The sequence below is a fragment of the Chelon labrosus genome (assembly GCF_963514085.1).
Source record: "Chelon labrosus genome assembly, chromosome: 10".
Classification (NCBI taxonomy): Eukaryota; Metazoa; Chordata; class Actinopteri; order Mugiliformes; family Mugilidae; genus Chelon; species Chelon labrosus.
In genome coordinates, this window is record NC_140360.1 from 7,480,272 (window position 1) to 7,507,661 (window position 27,390).

The 27,390-nt window shown below is 39.6% G+C and overlaps 1 protein-coding gene across 3 annotated transcripts in view; it reads right to left on the reverse strand.

Moving 5' to 3' along the window:
* The window catches only part of LOC311494515 (uncharacterized protein), a 28,687-nt gene extending 3,073 nt beyond the window's left edge, over positions 1 to 25,614 (reverse strand). The window contains exons 1-16 of one of the 3 annotated variants that reach the window (XM_084553593.1): positions 25,513 to 25,614; positions 24,102 to 24,188; positions 22,874 to 22,953; positions 22,604 to 22,687; positions 16,747 to 16,826; positions 14,920 to 15,564; positions 13,778 to 14,407; positions 12,814 to 13,446; positions 11,941 to 12,666; positions 10,826 to 11,437; positions 9,867 to 10,490; positions 8,991 to 9,719; positions 6,688 to 8,485; positions 4,997 to 5,173; positions 2,886 to 3,062; positions 14 to 60 (exon numbers count right to left, since the gene is read on the reverse strand). In XM_084553593.1, the coding sequence (XP_084409719.1) occupies positions 14 to 60; positions 2,886 to 3,062; positions 4,997 to 5,173; positions 6,688 to 8,485; positions 8,991 to 9,719; positions 9,867 to 10,490; positions 10,826 to 11,437; positions 11,941 to 12,666; positions 12,814 to 13,446; positions 13,778 to 14,407; positions 14,920 to 15,564; positions 16,747 to 16,826; positions 22,604 to 22,656 (6,931 nt within the window). In that variant the 5' untranslated portion in view covers positions 22,657 to 22,687; positions 22,874 to 22,953; positions 24,102 to 24,188; positions 25,513 to 25,614. Of the gene's footprint in view, positions 1 to 13; positions 61 to 2,885; positions 3,063 to 4,996; positions 5,174 to 6,687; positions 8,486 to 8,990; positions 9,720 to 9,866; positions 10,491 to 10,825; positions 11,438 to 11,940; positions 12,667 to 12,813; positions 13,447 to 13,777; positions 14,408 to 14,919; positions 15,565 to 16,746; positions 16,827 to 16,963; positions 17,079 to 22,603; positions 22,688 to 22,873; positions 22,954 to 24,101; positions 24,189 to 25,512 lie in introns of those variants that run through there. The other 2 variants (XM_084553594.1, XM_084553595.1) reach the window with 2 other exon arrangements.
* Between the last annotated feature and the right edge of the window lie 1,776 nt (positions 25,615 to 27,390).

A 27,390-nucleotide genomic window follows, 5' to 3' on the forward strand; every position in this document is an offset into this window, starting at 1 on the left:
CAAAAAGACTTACACTTCTTCAGCCCTGGTTTTAAACGATGTGCTCCATCATGATCAAAACTGTAAAAAATACAAATGCATATTTAATATTGAGTATAACATTGATATTTGACTTTATTCTCAATAGCAGAGGTGGAGGCGATGCATCTGAGGGGCTAACGTTTAACCGATATTATAAACTTACTATTAAAGCTTTGTTTATGCTTCTGCAACTGATCTATGCAGGGTCCCTAGCCTATATGAGTGGCCTATGCCATTTTAAACATTTATACTTGTGCACTGATGTGTCTGCATTGTTCTGGAACCTAATAAATGCTGAACAACAGTCACTTTTGCTGAAATCACTGCAATACAGAAAGGACAGAAGACGTCTAAATAGAGGGTAGTTAGGAGGCTGAAAGGGGGTGAATTTTCTGTGCTTGTCTGGCCGCTGAGAGACAGGGACCCATTATAGTTGTTGGAGTGTCTAATAGTGAGTTACATTCCTAGTAAGGTGCCTTTCAGCTACGGTATACGGTACAGCATAGTGTATGGAGCTACCTACAGTAGGGATGTGCAATATTTCATCGTTTACGATATATCGTCAAAAACATTCCCCACGGTACGAATATGTCATCCCGCGATAAAAACGATAAATTCCCTTTGATGACGTACATATGTGCGCGACACACTCGCAGCCCAACACGTATGGAATATTGACAAATTGACAATGCCGGAAGGCAGAGCAGATACGCCGGGCAGCGAGGAGCTCGTTCCTAAATGAGGCTCCACCTGGGGTTTGGTTTTTAACCCCTTAACGTCTGAATTGATTTTTCAGTTATATAATGAAATATTTGTATTTTTGCTTACCACTCCTGCCGGTCCTACGAGAAACTAGTGCTTGCAAAAGGTTCCTAGGAATTTCTATGAAAGTGCACAAACCGACACTGGAGTATTGCGTTATTTCGGCTGCAGTCTGAACGGAAACAATGCATCGCGAATTCGCGACACTAGGCATGAAGGGGTTAAAAAGTCTGACGCGGAGCAGCAAATTACAACATGCAAGGTTTGCAAACAAATAGTGCATAAAAAGGACACTGACACCACTAATTTGTTCCACCACCTCAAACACAAGCACAAACAAGAAAGCCAGAAAATGCGCAAGGATGCAGAAGCAGCGTCGACTTCATCCAAAGAGTCCGGTAAAAAAAACAACAACTCAGATAAAACTTGCCAATGCATTATAGTCAAAAAGATTAGGCTGAATTGGTGTTTATTTATCGTCATTTTTATTGTTACCGTGATAAATACCAGAAATTATCGGGATAAATGTTTTAGTCCATATCGCCTATCCCTAACCTACAGTAAAGCTGTGGTACACTAGCAGACATTTTCACTCAGTTGCAAAGGCTTTGTACCTATTGCCATCTTTAGTGAGATACAGTTAGCATTTACAACTAATTCTTGAAAAAGACACCAGCATATCATTAGCCTCATAGCATAAAAGTCATTTTTTGGCCACTGTTACAGTAACAATAAAAAATACCAATGTGCTTGCTAAAAAAATTATTTTTTCTTGTTTTCCGAAAATGTTAAAATATGACTTAGGCAATTATGCTTTGAGGCTAACAATATTACATTTGTCAGGTAGAGGGTTAAAGATACAGAGGTTAAAGAGATCAGTGAGATGGTCGCAGTAATGAGGGTGCTGTATTGAACGGTCGTGGTGATCGATCTACAGTCCAACCCTCACCTATAGTCATGAACTTTGGCTAGTGACCAAAAGAATGTCAGAATCAGAATCAGAATCAGAATCAGAATCAGACTTTATTGGCCAAGCATGTCTACACATACAAGGAATTTGCTTTGGTCCAAAAGAATAGACCGTGGAACCATCTTGGAAAATTGGGGGCAGGAAAGGGAAGAAAAACAAGAGGAGAGAAGAGGAGAAAAAAGCAGCTCCCAGACTACACTCCTCTGGGGGGAGTACAGTGTGGGACCAGGAAAAAACCTCAGCAACATAAGCACATATGAGCACACTTCACAACATAAGGTTCCAGCGTAGACAGGCATCCCCCGCCACAGCCAACTATGGCACGGCCTTCGGACCCCGCCTGTTGCAATGGATGGGTAAAGCTGTTAAGGCGTGGGATTTTGGGTAGGGAGGTGCAGGGATGGGACAGAGCGTCTCACTGCAGTGATCTCCTGGAATTTAGAGAGCAGTGCGGAGAGAGGCTCTTAAAGTTTGAGACAAGACAGGACGAGACGTGAGAAGCAAAGCAGGAAAGATAAGGGAGAGGAGAGAGAGGGAGAGATGCGTCCGCCTCCGCTGAGAGCTAAAATTGTTGTCATCACGGATATTAGCATCTGAAATAAAGTTCCTCTGTAGGGTGGATGCGCTCAGTCTTAAAGATAGGGTGAGGAGGTTGGACATTGGAGAAAACTTGTAGTAGAGCCGATGCTCCTTCCCGTCAGGGGAGACAGTGGTGGTTCGGATGCCTCCTGGGCGACTAGCTGGAGCTTTACTAGGCACAGCCAGCAGGCAGGAGACCAGAAGGTAGACCCAGACCCGAAAAACAGGATCAGATATCTCATCTGGCCTGCAAAGGCCTAGGGATCTCAAAGGAAGAACTGGGATGTGCTGCTAGGGAGAGGGATGTCTGGAAATCCCTACTTAGCCTTTTGCTACCGTCCTTATTGAGAACCCATATCAAGATAAGCAGATAAAAATAGACGGACGGATGGAAGACAGATGAAACTGCCTATAATGAACTTCATAGTTGGTTACCTTGAATCCCACTTGATTATTTGAATCAACAGTGGTTTATAAATTTGCCTTGTGGGTAGAGAGAGTTTCAGTACAAATGTACAAATGTATAAACACACATCTTGAAATCACAACATACCATAGTGTCTTTAGCTTCATATTTGGATTTTTAGCAATAGCAGAGAGCATCGCCTTCCCATTTTCTCCGGGGTGATTGTAACTCAGATCCAGTTGTTTGAGGCAGGAGGCTGCGTTGGACTTGAGAGCTGTAGCCAGGAAAGAGCAGCCTTTCGATGTCACCTGACAACCTGACAACCTACAGACCAGACACACAAGAAAAGTGTTCCTCTTCAAGTTACCACAGAGAAAGTAAAGATTATGTAATAAATAGTGACATTTTGTTTTTATGGTTTTGAAGACATGACTGCATTTGACTGAAAAATCAAGGCAGCTGCAGTGAAATGTGTGACCAGATCAAACAGAATGAATACAGAATAATTTTAATTATTTTTGAGTCATTATATAGTTTTTAAAGATTTTTTTCTACTCATGAAGCATTGGTTCCCAAAGTTGGGGGCGCGCCCCTTAGGGGGGTCGCAGTGACAATTATTCGGGACTCCCGCGAGTCATGGTATTCCCGCAGGAGTCCCGCGGTACGGGAGTCAATTTCACTGTTGATAACGTGATAGGGACGAGATAGAGTAAATAATCAACGGGAGCGGGCGGGACCGGGACGGAGCCGGAGATTAAATTAAAAAATGACGCTGCGATGTGGTGAGTGCGCCCAACTTTAGACAACAACATAGGGAGCGGGACGGGATTTCGGAGTCTTTCTCTCGGGATTTTGCGAGACAGGATTTTTTTTTTTTGGGGGGGGGGGACCTGCAAGAGGTGAATATAATGCGTATGCTAGTATCCTGTGCTATATCTTACTGTTCTAGTGCGAAGAGACTGGATGTGTAATGCGGTTAGTGATGTGCTAGCTAGCAGTAGCATACGACGTTAATGTGCCTGTGTATCATAGCGATAGCATTCAGATGTTTCAGAAATTAAAGTGAGCTAATGCTAATTCAATAAGAGATAGCGTTTGATATTGTAGCTCATATTATGATACTATGCTTAAAGGAGGCAGACATTGGAGAACGAGTGAGATCGAGACGGTTTTCCAACAGACGGCCTTGCTGTTTTTTCTTCCTTGTGACTTCGCTGCTCTGTGCCATAGCGCCTGGGTGATTGAACTATGACCGCCATTTTCTGTTGTCATTGACATCGGGAGACTACCATCGCTTGACCCTTATCCCTACTATCAGAACATTGGATTCGTGAGTACTAACTGAAATCATTTTGCATGTGCTTTTATTTTGAGCTCAGTAGAGTGGAGTGGCCATTATATTTTTCAGGCCCCGGAGCACACAGGCTTCGTCAACAGGCCTGCAACAGATTAAAATCTCATTAATAGAGTGTGCTCTATAAATGAATGTGTGTGTGGGCCCCCAGGTAAACATTGAGTTATTGGTTATTGTGAATTAAAGCCTAGTGTTTCAAAGGTGAATTGAAGATCTTAAAAGGATCAAATTTAGAGTATTTTTCGAATTGTTTTTTTCTTTAAGTTAAAGGAAAGGTGTGAAAACGAAAGGAACTATTTTGAAAATCTCTTTATTTACATATTGCATTTTATTTTTTATTGAACAATCAAAACCTTTCACATTTTATTTCATTCTGTAAATAAATACCTGTGAGGATTTTTGCATTTAAAGTACAGTTGTGGTGGTCATTATTAAAGTAACCTACATTATTAACCTACAAAAGTTATTAAAGTGACAATAACTCAATGTTTACCCTACCTTCATCATCACTTATGCGGCTACCCCCCCCCCCCGCCCCCAGCCCATCCAGAGGGGAAAAAAAATATCTTTGCAGCTGGCTAACGGTGCAACGTTTCACATTTCAGTGTCGGTAACAGTAACGGCGTTGTAACGGAGAAAATAGTAATTAGTTAGATTACTCGTTACTGGAAAAAAATAACGCCATTAGTAACGCCGTTTATTTTAACGCCGTTATTCCCATCTCTGGTAATCACCCAAAAGAAATATGTTTTAGAAGCTAAAACAATCAGCAGAGCTGTTGTCAAGACTTTGAGCTTGGTGTATGTGAAAATATGTGAACATAAAGTATGTTGAAGCAAATGCATGGTTAAAAATCAAGCATATCTCAGGCCTACAATGTATAGTAAAAGCAAAGTACACTTACTTGAGAATCTCCAGTTTACACTGGACATTTTTAAGTCCATCTGCAAGTCGCTGCACACCTGAATCAAGCAGGTCATTATGACTCAGGTCCAGCTCTGTGAGATTGGAGGATGCAGAGCTGAGGACTGAAGATGTCAGACCACTGCAGGATTCTTCAGTTAGCTCACACCAACTTAACCTGTGAAAATATCTGCGATCAAAAATGCTACCAGGCAGTTCAGCTGTGGACAAAACTTAAATTCAATCCACTCTAACTGGTTATGGTTCATATCTCAATAAAGCATTCTTTATGCACATATAGGTAAGGCATTTGGCCAAAGGAACAATGTCAAATCTATAGTGAATAAGAGAGAGAGCGTGTTTGCCATCACAACTCAACAGTTCGTTGTTGTTCATTCATACTCATTCGAGTACCCAATGTGAAAAACATGAATGGAAATATTTGAATTTAAATCCATTTTTAATACAGACTGTTCAACAAAATATCTTTTGTCTTAAGGTATAGTTTTTGAGAAGTCTTAGAAGGTTAGATCTACAATCTTCCATTTTTGGCATTCACACAGAGAAAGGATCCCAATAAACAGACTGTGGCTATACAGTTTACTCAGCGTAGAAGAAGAGCAACAGCATGAACCCGTGGCTCATTAGCGCCCTCTTTCATGAGGTAGAAGTACTGGCTGCCTCATCTCGTGATTTTCAGTGCGGCTTAATTAATGTCAGATCAACAAGACAAAAAGTGACACACTCATACATGGCTAAGGAAAATTAGGACATATAATAAGTGTGTACAACCATTATATTGGTGACATACAGAGAGTTAGCCACAGGTACACGCCTGAGACACGAACCTAACCCAGTTTGTGACAGATTATCCAATTTGAGGTGAGGTTCAGCTCGCTGCTGCCTCAGCTCGAGTCGTTCCCTGTCTTTCCCTCTTCTCAATGCCTGTGATCAAATCTGTCATTTAGACTATATCGTTTTACATCACGTATAAACTGGGTCAAATTGTAATGTTATGTGAGATGAGGTCAATTGTTAACTGAGAAAGTGTAAAAAAACAGAAAAATAGTAGGAAGTAGGAGCAACTTTAGAACTGGTCTTAAGTTCAAGGACTATTGAAACAAACAGAATAGACTTGGCCACAGTGTGGAATGCCAAAGACTTTAAATAAAGCCAATGTAAGTAAACCTATACGCTGATGCAACTGTAGCACCATCATATGCGATATCAATTAATATCAATGTATAGTCCATATTATGCTTAGACTTAATCTAACTCATGTTGTTATATTGTTTTATTGGACCGTGGTGACAGTGTGCAACTCTGCCATGTGGTTCCACAAATTTCCTTTTCTGGACAGAATAATAAATTGACGGAGAGGCGATGGCGACAACACAGACACCTACGCAGAGCCGAGTGCCGTACGGCGGGTGTTTCTGCTTTAACACTTTAAAGTTAATTGTTCCAATTTTACTCTTTCCTTTGTTACTTTAGTGTGCAAGGTTTTCTTCTGTAACAAGCAAAGTTAACACAAAACAAAGAGTGCTTTATGTTTAATCATTTTTATGCGACTGAATCAATCAAGTGATATCCACCAGATCGAGCTGCATTAAGAATCCACAAAAAACAACTGAAGACATGAAAACAGCAGCAGTAAAGGCTTGGCAAAAAACAAGGAGTAAGAGTACTTACAAAGCAGTTTTGGAGACTTTGACCAGTGGCAACAGTCCCAGAAGAACCTTCTCTGATTTCAGGTACTTCTTCAGATCAAACACACCAAACTTCTCGTCTGATGTCAACAGCACAAAAGTCAGAGCGGACCACTGTGAGGCAGAGAAACCTTCAAATGGCACTGTTTTCAACCGTAGGTACTTTTTAACTTCGTTAACAAGGGAGTCGTCATGGAGCTCATTCAAACAGTGGAACAGATTGAGGTTTTTATCCGGGGCACTCATGTTTTCATTGATCTTCTTTTTGATGTACTCAACTGTTTCCTTGTAGGTCTCCTGGTAATTTTCTGTCTTTTTCAGCAGCTCTTGCAGCAGTTTCTGGTTAGTCTCCATGGAGAGTCCAAGCAGAAAGCGCAGAAACAGATCCCAGTCTCCATTTTTGTTATCTAGAGCCTTGTCCACTGCTTTCTTGTAGAAGTCTGATGCAGACACGTCTGAAACCACTGAAGTGGGTTTCACAAGCACATTTTGACCCTTGTTGTTGAATGTGTGAAAAACATAGAATGTTGCCAGAAACTCTTGAATGCTCAAGTGAACAAAACAAAACAGTTTCTGTTGGTACAACCCATGACTTTCTATCTTGATCTGAGTGAATAACCCAGAGAAGATGGCAGCATTTGTGATGTCAATGCTATGTGCTTTCAGGTCGTCTTCAGTGAAGAGAAGGTTTCCTTTCTCCAGCTCCTCAAAAGCTAGTTTCCCTAAAGATAATATTGTCTCCTTGTTTCTTGTATTCCAGCATGGACCTGTCTCAGAAGTCTCACCTGTTCCATCTTCACTATACTTCACATTAGCCTGTCTGCACTGCAGCAAGAGAAAGTGTATGTACATGTCAGTCAGAGTCTTGGGCATCCCCTCTTCTTTGTTTTGCTTCACAAAATCCTCCAGGACTTTTGAAGTGATCCAACAGAAAACTGGGATGTGACACATGATGTACAGACTCCTTGATTTCTTCACATGTGAGAGGATTTTTTCAGCCAGGTCCTTGTCACTGAATCTCTTCCTGAAATACTCTTCCTTTTGCTCATCATTGAATCCTCGCACCTCTGTAACTCGGTCAACTTTATCAGGAGGAATATGGTTGGAGGCTGCAGGCCGGGAGGTGATCCAGATTTGAGCTTCAGGAAGCAGATTTCCTTGGATCAGGTTTGTCAGCAGAACACCCACTGAGGTTGGCTTCCTCACATCTGTCCACTTGTTACTTTCATTGAACTGGAGATCAAGGCGACATTCATCAAGGCCATCCAGAACAATCAGGATTTGATATTTGTCATAGTCGGTTATCTCTGAAGCTTCCATAGCTGGGAAGAACTGATGAAGGAGTTCCTCAAAACTGTATTCCTTTTCTTTTCTCAAATTCAGCTCCCGGAAAGGAAGTGAAAATGTGTAATAAATGTTTTTAACTGCCGTACCCTCGGCCCAGTCCAGCATGTACTTCATTGACACAAAGGTTTTTCCAATGCCTGCCACTCCGATCGTCAACACAGTCCTAATGGGATTATTTTTAGATGCAGGTTTGAAGATGTCGTGATATTTAATGGGTGTTTCTTTTCTCATTGATTTGAACTTTGCATCTTGGACCTGTCTGAACTCATGCTGATTGTTGATCTCTCCCCTGTCTCCTTCTATAATGTAGAGATCTGTGTAAATCTCATTCAGAAGGGCAGTGGTACTCTGCCTATCAATCCCTTCAGACACACATGTAAATTGGACCTTTAGTTGAGACTTGAGTTTCCTTTGACTTGTAATATGAGGCTTCTCTGTAAGAAAAGCAGTTATCAAATGATCAAACATTCATTATATACTCACAGATCATATGCATCTATACATGTCTCAGAGTGAAGACCGAAACCTTACTTCTTTTTCCTCATAAATTTATGTCAGAAACTGATTTAACCAGAATCAGCGATTGAGATTTATGAGAATCATTATGCTCCATCCATATATCCAACTGCATATATGGATCTCTATCACCCCTGACTTAAAGTTTAGGGGAACTAAATCAGTCTCCCTTTGAAAAAGCCATTTTGGTGTAGAGCCTTCGTAGAGGCTGGGTTGTGCTTGCAGAGAGTGTATTAAATAATAAAAACTAATTTTACCATCATTACTTGACAGTTATTAGTAACCTTCAGCTGAAAATATTGACGACATGAACTAAATACACTGTGACACTGCTCAGTCAGATTGTATGTCATTAGAAACTTCCCAAACATTTATTGTGATGTTCTCATTTCATAGTAATTTTCTCTGCATCTATAATCTTACCTCGTATTTCTGTCCTCCTGTCAACAGGCAGCTGTTTAGCAGCTGAAGGTCGGGAGGTTATCCAGACTTGGGCTGAAGGAAGCAGGTTTCCTTTAATGAGGTTTGTCAATATCACATCCACTGAGGCTGGCTCTCTCTCATCAGTCACCGTGTCACTGTGGTCAAAGTCCAGAGGATGCTGAAATGCATCCAGTCCATCCAAGACAAACAGAACTTTGAACCGTCCATAGTTAGAGATGACAGATTCTTTGGTCTCCTTGAACAAATCATTAAGAAGTCCCACCAAACTGACTTTTGTCTGTTCCATCAAGTTAAGCTTATTAAAGTTAATTGGAAATACAACTTCTAAATCATCTTTGGCTCCACCAACCAAACTCTTGGCTCTATCTACAGCCCAAGTGAACATTGAACGCATGTCCGTCTTATTTTCTGCCCACATTTTCATGAATTTCTGCACATGGAAGGATTTTCCGACATCAGCTTCTCCAGTAGTCAGCACAGTTCTGATATTCTTTTCTCTTTCACCTTTGAAGATATCTGACACATTCACTTGTGTCACTGACTTTACCATGTTTTGTCCTTTTTTCTCATCGTTACCATCACTGTTTTCTCTCATGATGTGTTCTGTGTTTTTCTGGTTAGGATGATTGATGTCTTCAACTTGAGTGTGTTCTCTGAGAAATCTTTGTCTCAGGTTTGATACAAGCCACTCCCGACGCTTCAATGACTCTGAATAAACACAATGAATGTGACACATTAGAAGAGGATAGGTAGAGCCTGAATTAAATATAACGTCATGAAAGGGATTCTCTTTAAGATTGTATGTAAAAAGTGACATATCTCCAATGACCACATTGAAAGGATGCAGTTTCTTACCTCGACATTCTGTAACCTTCTCAATATGCTTTTGAGGAATCATGCCAATTCCTGAAGGTTGAGAGATGATCCAGAGATGAGCGGTGGGAAGTAAATCCCCCTTAATGAGGTTTGTTAGCAGCTCGTCCATCAATGCTGCTTCTTCTGTATCTGTCAGTTTTTTGTTGTTTTTAAAGTCAAGAGTAAGTTCACATTCTTCCAAGCCATCAAGGACAAAAGCTAATGTACATTCATAGTTGCAAACATCCCTTTGTTGGATATCATTCAAGATATCATTAAGCATCGCTTCCATACTTTGAACTGTGTTTCTTCTTTTATTCAGCTCTCTGAAGTGGAGTGGGACTATCAAGTCTATGTTTTGGTTGGACTTTCCTTTTGCCCAGTCGACCATCAACATCCTTGAGTAAAATGTTTTACCAACACCAACCACTCCCTTTGTTAGCACTGTTAGTTTCTCTGACTGAAACATGTCATTGTAGGTTTGTACTAGCTTATCTTCATGTTCCTTGTTTTGTTCTATCTCATAGATTTCTGAATCCATCTCCTTTTGACTCAGTTCATTCTCATACTTCACCAAGATTCTCTTCTTCCCACCTTCTCTGAGTTTCTGTTTGAAATTGTACACTGAAAGGAGAAAACAATAGAAATAATTTAATGACTTCAGAGAATGCAGTAAACACTAATGAATGTCAGTTTGCACTTTGGGGATGGATGTTACTACATCACTGATGCTGTGGTCTCAATAGATGGGTTGAGTTGCTGGAGTTAGCAGATACATTATATTTGCTATATTAAATATAAGTAAGAAAGTTTTGCCGTAAATTGAATTCAACTAGATACTGTAGCAGCTTTTCTTGTCATTGTTTACTTACTATAATTAATGGACCACAGTGTCTCATCATTATCATTACGTAGTAATATTGAGTTCATTTTGAGTGTATACTGAATGGTTTTAATACCTCGACATTCTGTAACCTTCTCAATATGATCTTGAGGAATCTTGCCAACTCCTGAAGGTTGAGAGATGATCCAGAGATGAGCAGTGGGAAGCAAATTCCCCTTGATGAGGTTTGTTAACAGCTTGTCCATTGAGGCTGCTTCTTCTGTATCTGTCAGTTCTTTGTTGTTTTTAAAGTCAAGAGGAAGTTTACATTCTTCCAAACCATCAAGGATAAAAGCCACTTTACACTCACGGTTGCAAATTACTTTCACTTGGGCATCATTTAAACATGATAAATCCTTAAGCAGCTCTTCCATACTTTTATTCCTTTTATTCAGCTCACTGAAGTGGAGTGGGACTATCAAGGCTATGTTTTTGTTGGAGTTTCCTTTTGCCCAGTCGACCATCAACATCCTTGAGTAAAATGTTTTACCAACACCAGCCACTCCCTTTGTTAGCACTGTTCGTTTCTTTGACTGAAATATATCATTGTAGCTTTGATTTTGTCCAGGTTTTTTTTTTTTCACCATCTCATAGAGTTCTGAATAAGTATTCTCCTGACTCAGTTCTTTCTCATACAGGTCCAAGATTTTCTTCTTCCCATTCTCTGAGAGTTTCTGGATATGTTTTTCTAAATTGAGAGAGAATACAACAGAAATCATGAAAATAAATTGAAGAAAGTATAAAAGTAGTATTCAGTGTGTATATACTTTAAACAGTGCCCTCCTTAATGTGTGGGACAAATAAATGTTTTTCTTTATTTTCTGCTGTCCTTTGCATAATGTGATTAAAGTGTACATTTCACCCTCAGATTTTAAACTGTTACTCAAGTAAACCCTGAACTCAAGGTTTAAGGAAACTAAATCAGTCTCTCTTTGAAAAGGCCAATTTGGTGTAGAGTCTTTGACATAGGCTGGATCATCCTTGCAGAGAGTGTATTAATTAATAAAAACTTAATTTTGTAACCATTACTTGACTGTGATTAGTTATCTTCGGCTAAAAATATTGACGACATGAACTAAATACACTGTGACACTGCTCAAGCAGATTGTATGTCATTAGAAACCTCCCAAAGAAAGCATTTATTGTGAGGTTCTCATTTCATAGTAATTGTCTCTGCACCGATAATCTTACCTCGTATTTCTGTCCTCTTGTCAACACAGTCATCAGGCAGCTGTTCAGCAGCTGAAGGTCGGGAGGTTATCCAGACATGGGCTGAAGGAAGCAGCTTTCCTTTGATGAGGTTTGTCAATATCACATCCACTGAGGCTGGCTCTCTCTCATCAGTCAACGTGTCACTGTTGTCAAAGTCCAGAGGATGCTGAAATGCATCCAGTCCATCCAAGACAAACACAACTTTGAACCGTCCATAGTTAGAGATGACAGATTCTTTGGTCTCCTCAAACAAATGATTAAGAAGTCCCACCAAACTGACTTTTTTCTGTGGGATCAAGTTAAGCTCAGACAACTTAATTGGAAATACAACTTCTAAATCGTCTTTGGCTCCACCAAACAAACTGCTGAACCAAGTGGAAATTGAACCCTTGTTCATCTTATTTTCTGCCCACATTTTTATGAATTTCTCCACATGGAAGGATTTTCCGATATCAGCTTCTCCAGTAGTCAGCACAGTTCTGATAGTCTTTTCTTTTTCACCTTTGAAGATATTAGACACATTCACTTGTGTCACTGATTTTGCCATGTTTTGTCCTTTTTTCTCATCGTTACCATCACTGTTTTCTCTCATGATGTGTTCTGTGTTTTTCTTGTTAGGACGATTGATGTCTTCATCTTGAGTATGTTCTCTGAGAAATCTTTGTCTCAGCTTTGATACAAGCCGCTCCCGACGCTTCAATGACTCTGAATAAACACAATGAATGTGACACATTAGAAGAGGATAGATAAAGCCTGAATTAAATATAACATCATGAAAGGGATTCTTTTTAAAATTGTATGTAAAGAGTGACATATCTCCAATGACCACATTGAAAGGATGCTGTTTCTTACCTCGACATTCTGTAACCTTCTCAATATGCTTTTGAGGAATCTTGGCAACTCCTGAAGGTTGAGAGATGATCCAGAGTTGAGCGTTGGGAAGCAAATCCCCCTTGATGAGGTTTGTTAGTAGCTCGTCCATCGAGGCTGCTTCTTCTGTGTCTGGCAGTTTTCTGTTGTTTTCAAAGTCAAGAGGAAGTTCACATTCTTCCAAGCCATCAAGGACAAAAGCTAATGTGCATTCATAGTTGCAAACATCCCTTTGTTGGATATCATTCAAGATATCATTAAGCAGCGCTTCCATACTTTGAACTGTGTCTCTTCTTTCATTCAGCTCTCTGAAGTGGATTGGGACTATCAAGTCTATTTTTTTGTTGGACTTTCCTTCTGCCCAGTCGACCATCAACATCCTTGAGTAAAATGTTTTACCAACATCAGCCACTCCCTTTGTTAGCACTGTTCGCACAGTCTTTTCCTTTGACTGAAACATGTCATTGTAGGTTTGTGCTAGCTTATCTTCATGTTCCTTGTTTTGTTCTATCTCATAGATTTCTGAATCCTTCTCCTTTTGTCTCAGTTCTTTCTCATGCAGGTCCAAGATTCTCTTCGCCCCACCTTCTCTGAGTTTCTGTTTGAAATTGGACACTGAAAGGAGAAAACAATAGAAATGATTTAATGATTCAGAGAATGCAGTAAACACTAATGAATGTCAGCTTGCACTGTGGAGATGGATGTTACATCACTGATGCTGTGGTCTCAATAGATGGGTTGAGTTTCTGGAGTAAGCAGATACATTATATTTGCTACATTAAATATAAGCAAGAAAGTTTTGCCGTGAACTGAATTCAACTAGGTACTGTAGCAGCTTTTCCTGTCATTGTTTACTTACTATAATTAATGGACCACAGTATCTCATCATTACCATTATGTATTAATATTGAGTTTATTTTGCGTGTATACTGAATGATTTTAATACCTCGACATTTTGTCTTTTTCTTAATATATTCTGGAGGAATTTTCTTCACTCTTGAAGGTCGAGAGATGATCCAGAGATGAGCGTTGGGAAGCAAATCCCCCTTGATGAGGTTTGTTAGTATCTCGTCTGTCGAGGCTGCTTCTTCTGTACCTGTCAGTTTCTTTTTCTTTTTAAAGTCAAGAGGAAGTTTACATTCTTCCAAGCCATCAAGGACAAAAGCCACTTTACACTCATGGTTGCAAATTACTTTCACTTGGGCATCTTTTAAAAATGATAAATCATTAAGCAGCTCTTCCATACTTTGATCTGTGTTTATTCTTTCATTCAGCTCACTGAAGTGGAGTGGGACTATCAAGTCTATGTTTTTGTTGGAGTTTCCTTTTGCCCAGTCGACCATCAACATCCTTGAGTAAAATGTTTTACCAACACCAGCCACTCCCTTTGTTAGCACTGTTCGCACAGTCTTTTCCTTTGACTGAAATATATCATTGTAGGTTTGTTTTTGTCCAAGTTTCTTTTTTTCCACCTTCTCATAGAGTTCTGAATAAGTATTCTCCTGACTCAGTTCTTTCTCATACAGGTCCAAGATTTTCTTCTTCCCAATCTCTGAGAGTCTCTGGATAGGTTTTTCTAAATTGAGAGAGAATATAACAGAAATCATGAAAATAAATTGAAGAAAATATACAACAAAGTAGTATTCAATGTATATATACTTTAAACAGTGCCCTCCTTAATGTGTGGGACAAATAAAGGTTTTTCTTTATTTGCCGCTGTCCTCTGTGTAATCAAATGTGATTAAAGTTCACATTCCACTCACAAATTTTAAACTGTTACTCAAGTAAACCCTGAACTCAAGGTTTAGGGGAACTAAATCAGTCTCCCTTTTGAAAAGGCCAATTTGGTGTAGAGCCTTTGTAGAGGCTGGGTTGTGCTTGCAGAGAGTGTCTTAATTAATAAAAACTTAATTTTACCTTCATTACTTGAGTGTTATTAGTAACCTTCAGCTGAAAATATTGACGACATGAACTAAGTACCCTGTGACACTGCTCAGTCAGATTGTATGTCATTAGAAACCTCCCAAAGAAAGCATTTATTGTGAGGTTCTCATTTCATAGTAATTGTCTCTGCACCTATAATCTTACCTTGTATTCCTGTCCTCCTGTCAACACAGTCATCAGGCAGCTGTTCAGCAGCTGAAGGTTGAGAGATGATCCAGAGATGAGCGGTGGGAAGCAAATCACCCTTGATGAGGTTTGTTACAAGCTCGTCCATCGAGGCTGTTTCTTCTGTATCTGTCAGTTTTTTGTTGTTTTTAAAGTCAAGAGCAAGTTTACATTCTTCCAAGCCATCAAGGACAAAAGCCACTTTACACTCATGGCTGCAAATTGCTTCCACTTGGGGTTCTGTTAAAAATGATAAATCATTAAGCAGCTCTTTCATACTTCTGTAAAAAAGAGCTGTGTTTGTATCTGTGTTTCTTCTTTCATTCAGCTCACTGAAGTGGAGTGGGACTATCAAGTCTATGTTTTGGTTGGAGTTTCCTTTTGCCCAGTCGACCATCAACATCCTGGAGAAAAATGTTTTACCAACACCAGCCACTCCCTTTGTTAGCACTGTTCGCACAGTCTTTGACTGAAATATATCATTGTAGGTTTGTTTTTGTAGCTTTTTTTCCGCCACCATCTCATAGAGTTCTGAATAATTATTTTTCTGACTCAGTTCTTTCTCATACAGGTCCAAGATTTTCTTCTTCCCATTCTCTGAGAGTCTCTGGATGATAGGGTTTTCTAAATTGAGACAGAATACAACAGAAATCATGAAAATAAATTGAAGAAAGTATACAATAAAGTAGTATTCAGTGTGTATATACTTTAAACAGTGCCCCCCTTAATGTGTGGGACAAATAAAAGTTTTTCTTTATTTGCCGCTGTCCTCTGCAGAATCAAATTTAATTAAAGTGCACATTCCACTGACAGATTTTTTAAACAGATAATTTGCGCTATTTAAAGAGAAATTTCAAAGAAAAGAAAGACTTTCATCCAAACAGACTCAGTGCTGGAATTAAAACACAATGGGTTTGAAATGTTTCACATCTGGAATGATGCAGTAAATGAAAAGGTCAAGTGTTAAATAAAGCATTTCAGATTATAAGTAGCCAGCTTTTGCTTTGATGACAGCACACCTGGAATGGTTGTTGACTGCTTTACTTTAATTCTGGGGGCCAACAAAACATCTGAACAAGGTTTAAGTCTGGTGATTGTGGAGGCCAGTTCATCTGATGTAGCACTCCATCACTCTACTTACTGGTCATACAGCCCTTACATAGCCTGCAGGTGTGTTTGAGGTCATTGTCCTGTTGAAAACCAAATGATGACCAAGAGCAAAAACCAGATGGGATGGCATACCCAAAGAATGCTGTGGTAGCCATGATGGTTAAGTAAACTGTAAATAAATCAGCAACAATGTCATCGGCTTAGCAGCCTCCCATGCTTCATGGAGAGAACCAGGTAAACTTTACACTCACCTTTTCTGCATCTCACAGAGACATGGTGGAATGAAAAATCTCATCAGACTAAAATACAGATTTTCACTGCTGTCATGTTCACTCCTTGTGTTTCTTGGCTCAAACACTTCTCTTGTTCATTCTCAGTCGTGGCAACAACTCAATTTAATGAAGGCCTGATTCACGCAATTTCTTCTGAAAAGTTGATGTTGAGATGTGTCTGCCATTTGAAATCGGATATGGAATATAATCTGAGGAGCTGTAAATTTGTGGTTTTTGAGGATGATAACTCTAATGAACTCATCCTCTGCAGCATTTTGGCGTTCCTCTCCTCGCGAGACCAACTTTCACCACAGCATTTAATGTCATCAAAGGAAAAAGTGGCTTCTACATTCCTTCAAAGTTTGGATGTTTGCACGTATATAAGTATAAGCTACGTATACAAAAGAGTATAAGTATACAAAACCTTGTGTGAAGTTGAGGAGGTCCTTCCCATATGAGTCCATTGTAGTGGGGTAGCTTACTGGGGTCTTATCCTGCCTGGGTCTGAAAAGAACATTTGTGACGCAGTGTAAAAAAAACTTTTTTCTTCTTCTTCTTTTCTTTCTTAAGTACATTACTTTTTCAGCGTTTTTATATATATTTCACAACTAAACACGGGCATTCTTACATTTTGATCTTACCTTAAAAATATCAGTTAACTAACAATGGGGAAGTATCAGTTATTGTCACCAACGACCTCCTGATGGCAGCAGATACTGGTTCCCCATCACTACTCATCCTCCTGGACCTCACAGCTGCCTTTGATACAGTAGACCACAATATCCTTCTCCACCGCCTGCAATGCACCATTGGACTCTCAGAAAATGTTCACAACTGGTTCACCTCTTACCTGACCGACAGAACTGAGTATGTCGCCCTGGGCAAAGCCAAGTCACACACCCACAACGTCACCTGCGGTGTTCCTCAGGGCTCTGTGCTGGGCCCCACCCTCTTTTCTCTCTACATGCTTCCCCTTGGCAATATTATTAGCAGACATGGCATAACATTTCACTGCTATGCGGACGACACGCAGCTCTACCTCAGGACAACCCCCACTTCTTCTGCTCCCCTACCAACTTCCACATTGACCACCTGCCTGGAGGAGATAGAGGCGTGGATGAGGTTCAATTTTCTTCAGCTAAACAGTTCCAAAACGGAGGCCATCCTGGTTGGCACATCACATCTGCTCCGCTCTTCTACCATCACCAATATCACTTTCTCTGGCCAAACCATCTCCCTCTCCACATCTGTCACCAACTTGGGTGTTAAAATGGACCCACAACTCACCTTTGACACCCACATCAAACACCTCTGTAAAACAGCTTTTTACCACCTCAAGAACATCGCCAAACTCCGTCCAACACTCACCCTAGCAGATGCAGAGAAGCTCGTCCATGCCTTTGTCTCCTCCAGGCTGGACTACTGTAATGCACTCCTCATTGGGATCTCTGGCAAGAGCATCCAGAGACTCCAGTACATTCAGAACAGCGCTGCCAGGATCCTGATGAGGGTACGCAAGCATGACCACATCACCCCCATTCTGAAATCCCTTCACTGGCTCCCTGTCCCACTCAGGATTGAGTACAAGGTCTCCCTCCTCACTCACCAGTGCATTCATGGACATGCCCCCCTTTACCTACAGGAACTCCTTACCCCCCACACTTCCTCATGCACCCGGTCTGCAACCTCAAACACCCTTCAAACCCCCAGAACCAAGCTCTGCAGCATGGGTGATAGGGCCTTTGCTTCTGCTGCCCCCAGGCTGTGGAACGCCCTCCCTGACCACCTGAGGGCCCCACAGACTACAGATACTTTTAAAAAGGACTTAAAAACATATCTTTTTAAAAAAGCCTACAACTAAATTGTATTTTTTTCTTTCTTCTATTTTTATTTTTTAACCTTAATTTTAAATTTTTGACCCTGGATTATTTAACTTACATTATTTTTAAACTGTTTGCCCTGTAGCACTTTGAGATTGCTTTAAATGTAAAGTGCAATACAAATAAAATTGATTATTATTGATTATTATGTTTCTACAAACTAAGATCAAATCTGTGCATGTGCACGGATCATGCATGAGGATGAAAGCAAGGTTGGGTAGCAAAGTATGTCAGTTGTCTGCTGAAATACTGTATTTGTATTTGTTTTTTTGGGATGATTTTCATCATTGTATTTTGCAGTAAATAATTAATCTGCAAAGTACAGTTTAATCCATGCACTAATATCTTAGTACTTAATCCTAACGTGGTTGTGCATCCTGATCAATTCCATCTTTTGCTTTTCATCTCTTCTTTACATCTTAATGCTGAACTGAAGAAGAGTAGCCTATAGGCTATAATGTTTAAACTGCATAAGCCAGATGCTTATGTCAAAAGATGAGGTAAAGCAAATAAATTCAGACAGAATTAAAGCTGCAAGCAGCGTTGAACGGGCCTTCACACCCCATGCCCGTCGCGGACTGGCAAGGACGGGTTACTGCAGGTCTTAGGGGATGCACTGGAGTAATAATGCATTGTGGCATGATGCATAGTCTGTGCAATTCAATATTTTTCAGAGCAAATCATCTGTGACAGCTGTAAGTCTTGGTTGTTTTGAATGTATTCTCTCTGTAGCATCAAAGTATGTTAAAACAGCTTCACACACACACACACACACACACACACACACACTCGCAGACAGACAACCCACCAGAGAGAAATGTAATGGCTCTATCTGCTGGACTGTAAACATTTGAAGTGAATCCAATCACCCTGACAGTAACAGCAGGTCACACTACAAAATAAGGCATTTCCTGTTCTTAACAGGTGGCACTACAATATATGTATAATTATTCTCTCTGTGGCATCAAAGTATGTTAAAACAGCTTCACCAACAATTACAGGTTAACCAACACACACACACACACACACACACACACTGACACAACCATCAGAGAGAAATGCTATGGCTCCATCTGCTGGATAAAGTAGCACACCACTTGAAATGATGATGGAATTAGTAAGACAGTGAATCATTTCACTTTCACAACCAGAACAGGCCTAAATGTTAATGAAAACTCACAAGTAGGGCTGGGCGATAAATAACCATATGTATCGCGATAGACACGTGATCGATATCAATAGAAAATACGTTCGATAGAATGTTCGAAAATTTCACTCGAACTCCGTTAGAAAAAAATAGGAAGAAAACCCCGAGCCAGAACTGCAAGTCATTCTGGGGGGTGTAGGTAGAGGAATGGCTTTAGCCTCTCGACCTACCACTGCCCAGCTAAGCCAGGTTGGTGGCATCAACAACAACAAACGGCGTGCAGTGAAAGGAGAATATGTGTGCAACAGCGCGAGAGTAAATTGTAGATAAAAAAGGAAAGGTCACATCAACTGTTTGGCAATATTTTGGTTATTTTAATTCTGACAAGAGTCAGGCCGATGTTGTCTGCAAACTTGGTGGCGAGCAGTGTTGTGTGTAACGCGTTACAAAGTTACAAAGTAACGCGTTACAGTAACGTAACTACTTTTTCGGGTAAAAAGTAGGGTAACGCGCTACTACTGAAAATTTGGTAACGTAACGTAGTTCCTTTTTCAAATCGGGGCAACGTAACTTTTCCCAGGGACAGATTTGACAGCGACGCTGCTGATATTGGGTTATGCCCAAAGTCAAGCAACATAAAAGTAACGTAAAAGTAACGAGTAACGTAAAAAGTTACTTTCTGCAGGGGGTAACTAAGTAAAGTAACGAGTTACTTTTTCAAGAAGTAACGAGTAACGAGCAAACACTACTTTTTAAAAGTAACTTCCCCAACACTGGTGGCGAGTGAGCATATTAATTGTTTCTTGTCTCTTGATTAGTAGTCGGTTAAGTTTCGTTTATCGGCAGGCCGAGTGAGTGGCTGCTGACTTGGTTAAGCAGGGATCCACGAGCAGCGGTTATGAGTCGGTTAAGTTTCGTTTCTCTGCGTATTGTGCTTACGTTAGTGAGTGTCTGAGTGCCTTAGTTTGCCGTTTGCAGTTTAGCACAGTTGAGAAGTCTGAGTAGAAGGTTAAAAAAACGAATCAATAATTATCGATATCGACTGATATGAAACACTTCGCTATATCGTGATACATTTTTCAGCCATATCGCCCAGCCCTAGTAAGTCATCATGATGAGCTCAGTCTGTCCTGATAAAATTTTAAGAGAATCCAATCACCCTGACAGTAACAGCAGGTCACACTACAAATACGCTCCAATATCAGACATTTCCTGTTCATAATAAGTGGCGCTACAATAATTGTATGAATATGTGCAGTTAGGGACCATTAACAATATTGTAAATTTGATGCAGTTTGGACAAAGTATGGCTGAATTACAGCACGTTTAATGCAACTTCCTGTTTCATGGTGCGTCATGAAACTTTGAGGGGCCAGAGCACCCACGCCACTTCGACGAAAAGTCAATAAACATATGTCAGTTTCGTTTGCCTATCTTTTGACAACTTATTTCTAACTTTTGAAGTCAATCTGATAAGGCATCAAGCCTGAGGGCAAACCCTACCAAAAAAACTTTTGTCCAACTTTCACAGTTTTATCAAAATAACAGACTTCCTGTTCGGTTTATAATATGGCTCCAATTGACTTTTTTTTTTTAAGTAGCTTAGAACGCAAGTTTATTTTAAAAAAGAGCAACGTTTGGCGTTGAAAGACTTCACTGCCAAGAAGGATGTGTTTGCTCTGCTACCAACAGGCTTTGGCAAAGCCTTATTTACCAGCTAGCCCCGTTGGTGGCTAAGGCTATGGGGCTTAGCGAGATAGACTCTGTGTTTTTTTTGATACAAATAGGTCTGCAGAGTGACCGTATATGCCTTCTACCCTCATATTGACTTTGCACAAACGGCAATAATCATTAAACGCCATCGTCTTCTCATGGACAGTAAAGCTTCTTCTTCCTCGTCGAATTTCTGTCGCTCTACATACGTCATCTGGTATAACTGATACGATTGGCTATGAATCGCGCGCAAGGCAGCATGGGAATTACCATGCAATTGATAGACATTCGTAGCGCCCAATAAACGGCTCTAGGCATTTGTAAAACCACGCCTCAAATACGAGAAAATGAACACGTAGTTTCAAGACCAGCATCTCATTGAGATGTGCAGTCGCGTCAGCCAGGCTAAGGTCTATCAGCAATAATTTAGAAAATGTTATTTTTGATCATCGTTCTGAAAAAGCAGAAGATATTGTACTGTGCCCCAAATTAAGTGATTATTTAAGATGAGACTGTGATGGTTCTGGTTTTGTGATTCCTGTGTTCGTGTTTTGAGTTTCGTTCATGTTTCATGTTTTCCAGTTTCCTGTTTTATTTTAAGCTCTTGATTTCCTGTTGTGTTACTCCCTGTGTTTTCCCCCTTTTGATTAGGTCATTGGTTTCTCCTTGTGTTGTCTTGATTTGTGTCACCTGTGTCTCGTCACACCTCTGTTCTTCATGCGTGTATATATAGCCCTGCCTTCCCCTTTGTTCCTTGTCGCGTCGTACTGTTTTTTTTTTTGTTTTTTGTTTTTACCGTTCCTCTGTGTCTCCGGTGTTCCCAGTGTTTGTGATCTCTAGTCTCGTGATGTTACAATTTTTGTCTTTTTGAAAGTTTTGATTATTGCTTTTTTGTAATTCCTACTTCTCAGCAGCGCTTTGTGTTTCCTTTTTGTTTAATTGAATTCAGTGTTTTGCCTAATCCTGCCTCCTCGCCTCATCGTCCAGCATTTGGGTCCTACCTCACCTAGAAAAACCGTGACAAAGACATGTTTATTAATCCCACGTATGGGAAATTTCCTAAATATAGAATAAGCAATTGATATCAGATGTGACAGACATACTTAAAGCTGCCCACTTGTGATTGGATCACCCAAAAACTGGGGCTTAGAGAGCTCATGGTCTTGCAACATAATGACCAGATGTGAAAAGAACTTTCTTCCATCTCACACTTAAAATATTAACTTATAATGATTAAACTCATGTCACAAGCATTACATAATATATAAAGTATAAAGAACATGTTCACTGTCATTGATTAAACCATTTAACTTGCAACATTCAATACTGGTACACAGTACACAGCAGCAAAATCAGACTAAAGTCCAGTTTATAGTCTGCCGTTTCTCTCTGTCAGGTCAAGTAAAACGTATGACATTATGAGTCCATAGTTCAAACCGATGACATGAAAACACAACATTTTGTCTGATCTTAGCATTAGTCGTTGTCCTTGCTATCTGAAATTGGCTGTTTAAAACACAAATGTCACCACAGTTTCCTACCTTAGTTCATTCCTGAAATTTTCTGGTTCATTCTTGGACCAATCACTTTTCATAGAGACACCACTGGGTGCAGGTGATGGTGATCTATAGAGTTTAACCAAACAGCCAAACAACAACATCCAATGGAAATCTTTAATTACATTTTTTGTATTTCAAGAGGGAACTCATTCATGTCAGTACATTTCACAAAGTTATTACACTTCTATGTGGCCTCTCTTGTTGTCTCTGAATTTGCCTCTACCCAACACAAATGTCACCACAGTTTCCTACCTTGGTACTTTAAGTTTTCTGGTTCATTCTTGGACCGATCACTTCTCATAGAAACACCACTGGGTACAGGTGAAGGTCGTCTATGGAGTTTAACCAAACAGTCAATCAGCAACATGCAAAGGAAATCTTATGTCAGTACATTTGACATAGTCATTCCCTTCAACCTGTTCTATTTCTCTGATTCTGAATTTGCTTTTATCAAATATAAATGTTGGTTTTTGGTTTTTCTTTACTGAAGTTTTCTGATTCATTCCTGGACCGGTCTCTGGTGGGTACAGATGAACCTGCTCTACAATTTTCAGAAGAGCTGCATATGAAGAAGAATACACAACTCAAAATTACTTTGGATCATTCAAAGTGAATGAATCATGAATTATTTACTGCTGCTTGTACAGTTGAGGTGGGAATTATGTTTCATAACAAGTAGGTCTATCAGCAATAATTTAGCAAATGTTATGTTTGTTCATCGTTCTGAAAAAGCAGATGATAGCAGTTCATTTCAAAATATTGTGCTGTGCCCCAAATTAAGTGATTATTTAAATATAGAATAAGCAGTTGATATCAAAGGTGGTTTCTCCACATTCATGTGAGACACATTCTAATGCCAATGTTCTAATGAACAGACATACTTAAAGCTGCCCACTTGTGATTGGATCACCCAAAAACTGAGGCCAGAGGTGGTACACAGTACACATCAGTAAAGTCAGCGGTGTCAGTCCTTTGTGTGTTATCACTGACATTTCTGTGTCATGCAAGTTGCAAAAGACAGCAAGGTGTTTATAGTCTGCCATTTTTCTCAGTCAGGTCAGGTAAAACCACATTATGAATGGTTTATTTCACATGATTTACAATTGCTATGTTCATGGTTCTGAAACAGCATTAGATTCCGTTGGAGACTGCCGCTGATTGCACAGTATCTTACCCCAAACGATGTAAAGGTTTATTTGCATAATAGAGTACGGAAATTAGATCACAAATGTTCTCTCCAGTTGTAAGACAGGGATTGAACACCTGGTGGTCTTGCAATATATGATGTGAAAAGAACTTCCTTCCATCTCACAACAACTTTAAATGTGATCTTGTAAATGGTCAAACCCAAGTCACAGGAATCACATCTACATAAAAAATCAGTGTCAATCAATAAACCATTACATAGGGAACACTGAAACATTGGTTTTCACTTAATTCTATTACGTTCCCACAGGGAAATATCATTGCAGCTTCTTACCTCGAATCCATTTTTCATGTTTTCAGGTCCTTTCTTGGAGCAGTCACTTCTCATGGAAACATGGCTGAGTGCAAGTAAAACTGGCCCCTGCGTTTTAAGAAATAAATTATTTTACACCTTTCCATACTGTCATGAGAAATTTAAGTAGAAACGAACAACAAGTTAGATTGATCTTAACTTGGAAATGTGAGTTGAAACAGTGAGGAATTGGTTGAGTTTTTAAGGCAGCTGGTGAACTTTCGTTTTTAAGTTTTACTGACTTGAAATGTTTTACAGTGTAAACTAGAACTGAAAATTTAAATACTAAATGCATGACTGGTTATCAGAATCAGTCAGACACCAAACCAATAACATTTTTTGGATTTCATATTTTTTTCCAACTGTAATTTCTATCCACATGCCATCCGCCTGCTCAACTCTGAGCCTTAACCGGACTTAAACACCACTGCACTTTACTCACATAGCTGCTTTCTATACTGTAAATGTGTGTATATACGAACTACCCCCCCTCAAAGTTTACACTTGAGTTTACCATCTATATTTTATTCTATATTACAGTCTATATTTTATTTTATTTTATTTTTCTCGGTTTACATTTACACTTATATTGTTTACCTTGTGTGTTATGTGCAATTACTACTGTTTTACTGTAGTACTTTTTTTGGCTGCAGGTACAAAATTTCACCGTGCAATGTACTATGTATAACTGCATGACAAATAAAACCCTATCTTATCTTATTTATGCTGTGGTATCATTACCACCACATAGGACAGACAAGAGGCAAGAGACAGAAAGAAGAAATTATAAATAAGAAAGAAAGAGAAGAAAAAAGTCATTAGTCGCCATTTTGTGTCTTGCTTCCTCCGACCTTCATTTCCTGACATATCTACCTCCTTGACTTACATTCAAGCCTGAGAAGATGTACTTTACAATAAAGTTATTTCTGGTTATGATATCGTGGTCAGGAAAAGGGGAGGATGATGATATAAATAACTATTGAAAATAAATAAAAATCTACTCGATTCTTGGCCTCGATGTTCAGCTAGATAGTGAAACACACGCTTCTTAAAGTCACAGTGTTAGACGACTGCTGTGACTTCAAGATACGAATGCTCAAATGAGAAACTCTGAGAAAGGCTCGTCGTTTTCTCGAGGTTAAACTGTTTAAAAATGCACAATACCGCAACGCAACCTGTCCCCGTGTCATTGTCTAAATGTAAGAACAATAAAAAATAACAATCTCAGATAAAACTAACGGAGGGCACTTAACAACCCTAGCAACGGTCTGTGTGCAGGTGTAATGAACAACGCGGCTCCAGATAAATGAGGACAACAATAAAACCTAATGAATACGAATAATATTTAATTACAAGATTTAGACACGGCATGTGCTCAAGTAACGGTTCTTACCAGCCAACGTGGAGTCTAACGGCCCACATACGCAGTTCAAATAAAATGATCGCTACTTCTTTCACTTTCATTCCCGGTCTGCAGCAGACACGTCCTCTGCAGTCTATTGGCTGTGCAAGTTTAAACCTTCACCGTTACAGAGTCTCTGTGTCGATGGATATTGAAATATTTTCTGATCGTCACACTGATTGCAGACCAGCGTTTTTCCTTTTTTCCTCTTCATTGATTCAGCAGTAGTAGGCACAGACACAGCAGCAGAGTCTCATCAGGGATGAGGAAACTTGTTGTGGAAACTCTAACAGCATCAGTGAAGTGACAGTCAGGGAAACTCTAGATCCCCTGTTTAATTAAGAAGCCCAGAAAAAAAGCTAAAGTGAATTTCTTCTTCATAAATGTCAATGTTCTATCACCACGTGTTCTCCCACTGTTATTTGTCACAAGAGCAGTACAATCATGCAGTATCAAGATCTCAGAATATTTTTAATTTGGGATAACTTTTGTTATCCCAACCAACAAGTTGGCTTTTACAGAAATATATCAGGATGCTAGTGTTGGTTATAATATTTATTATGTTTCTATATTATTTAGAAGTGTTTTCAGTGATGATTTCAGGCCAGCTACTGAGTTTAAAATGTCTATTTGTTTTATTTATTTTTATGCAGGTGTTGTCAGAGGAAAGATTTAAGAAGTTTGGAATAAGACGCACAAAAAAAAACCACAACACACGCAGAGTTTTGTGAGATTTTGTTCATATAAATTAATCATCATCAAATCAGGTTAAAATAATAAATAAAAGGTAATTTAATCCCTGCATTTGCATATTTCAGAATTGGGAGTTTTCCAAGGTTCAAGTTATAATCTGACTTTTGTGCAGGTCTCTACAATAACTAACGTCAGGGCGGAGATCAGTAAATAATAACTTAACGTGTGAGCCCAAGTCAAGAATGACACACATAACACAACACTGTTTGTGGTTCTGAAACAGCAGCAGTGATCCATTAGAGGCAGTAGCTGCTAAAATATTGTACTGGACCAGGGATGATGTCGTTGTTTATTTGCATACAGAGCGCTAAACTCAGGTCGGATGTGGAGACGTGTTTTAATGCCAGGTGTGAATACACACCAAAATCTGGTCACTTGCTTGTAATCAAATTGCCAAGGATTGATGTTAATGCGAGAACTGAGCAGGGTCGCAGTCTAATTCCAGGTGTGAATATGGGTAGAATATGGATTTATAATATGAGCAAATGAAGGCAAATAGTACAGACTAGTTCTGTTACATTTAAAGGTGTTGAAAAGATACAGATATGCTTTTTGTTAATGTATCAAAATATCAGTGTAGAGCCTCTATATACAGTCAGGTCCATAAATATTGGGTCATCGACGCAGTTCTAATCTTTTTGGCTCTATACACCACCACAATGGATTTGAAATGAAACGAACAAGATGTGCTTTAACTGCAGACACTTGAAATGAACTCTGGCCTGGCAGAGCATCACCAGGGATGAAACCCAGCGTCTGGTGATGTCTATGCGTTCCAGACTTCAGGCTGTAATTGACTGCAAAGGATTTGCAACCAAGTGTTAAAAAGCGAAAGTTTGATTCATGATTGTTAATTTGTTCCATTACTTTTGGTCCCTTAAAAAGTGGGAGGCACATATACAAACTGTTGTAATTCCTACACCGTTCACCTGATTTGGATGTAAATACCCTCAAATTAAAGCTGAAAGTCTGCAGTTAAAGCACATCTTGTTCGTTTCATTTCAAATCCATTGTGGTGGTGTATAAGGCCAAAAAGATTAGAATTGTGTCGATGTCCCAATATTTATGGACCTGACTGTATTGTAGAGATCACTACAGTACATTCAATTTGCTTGC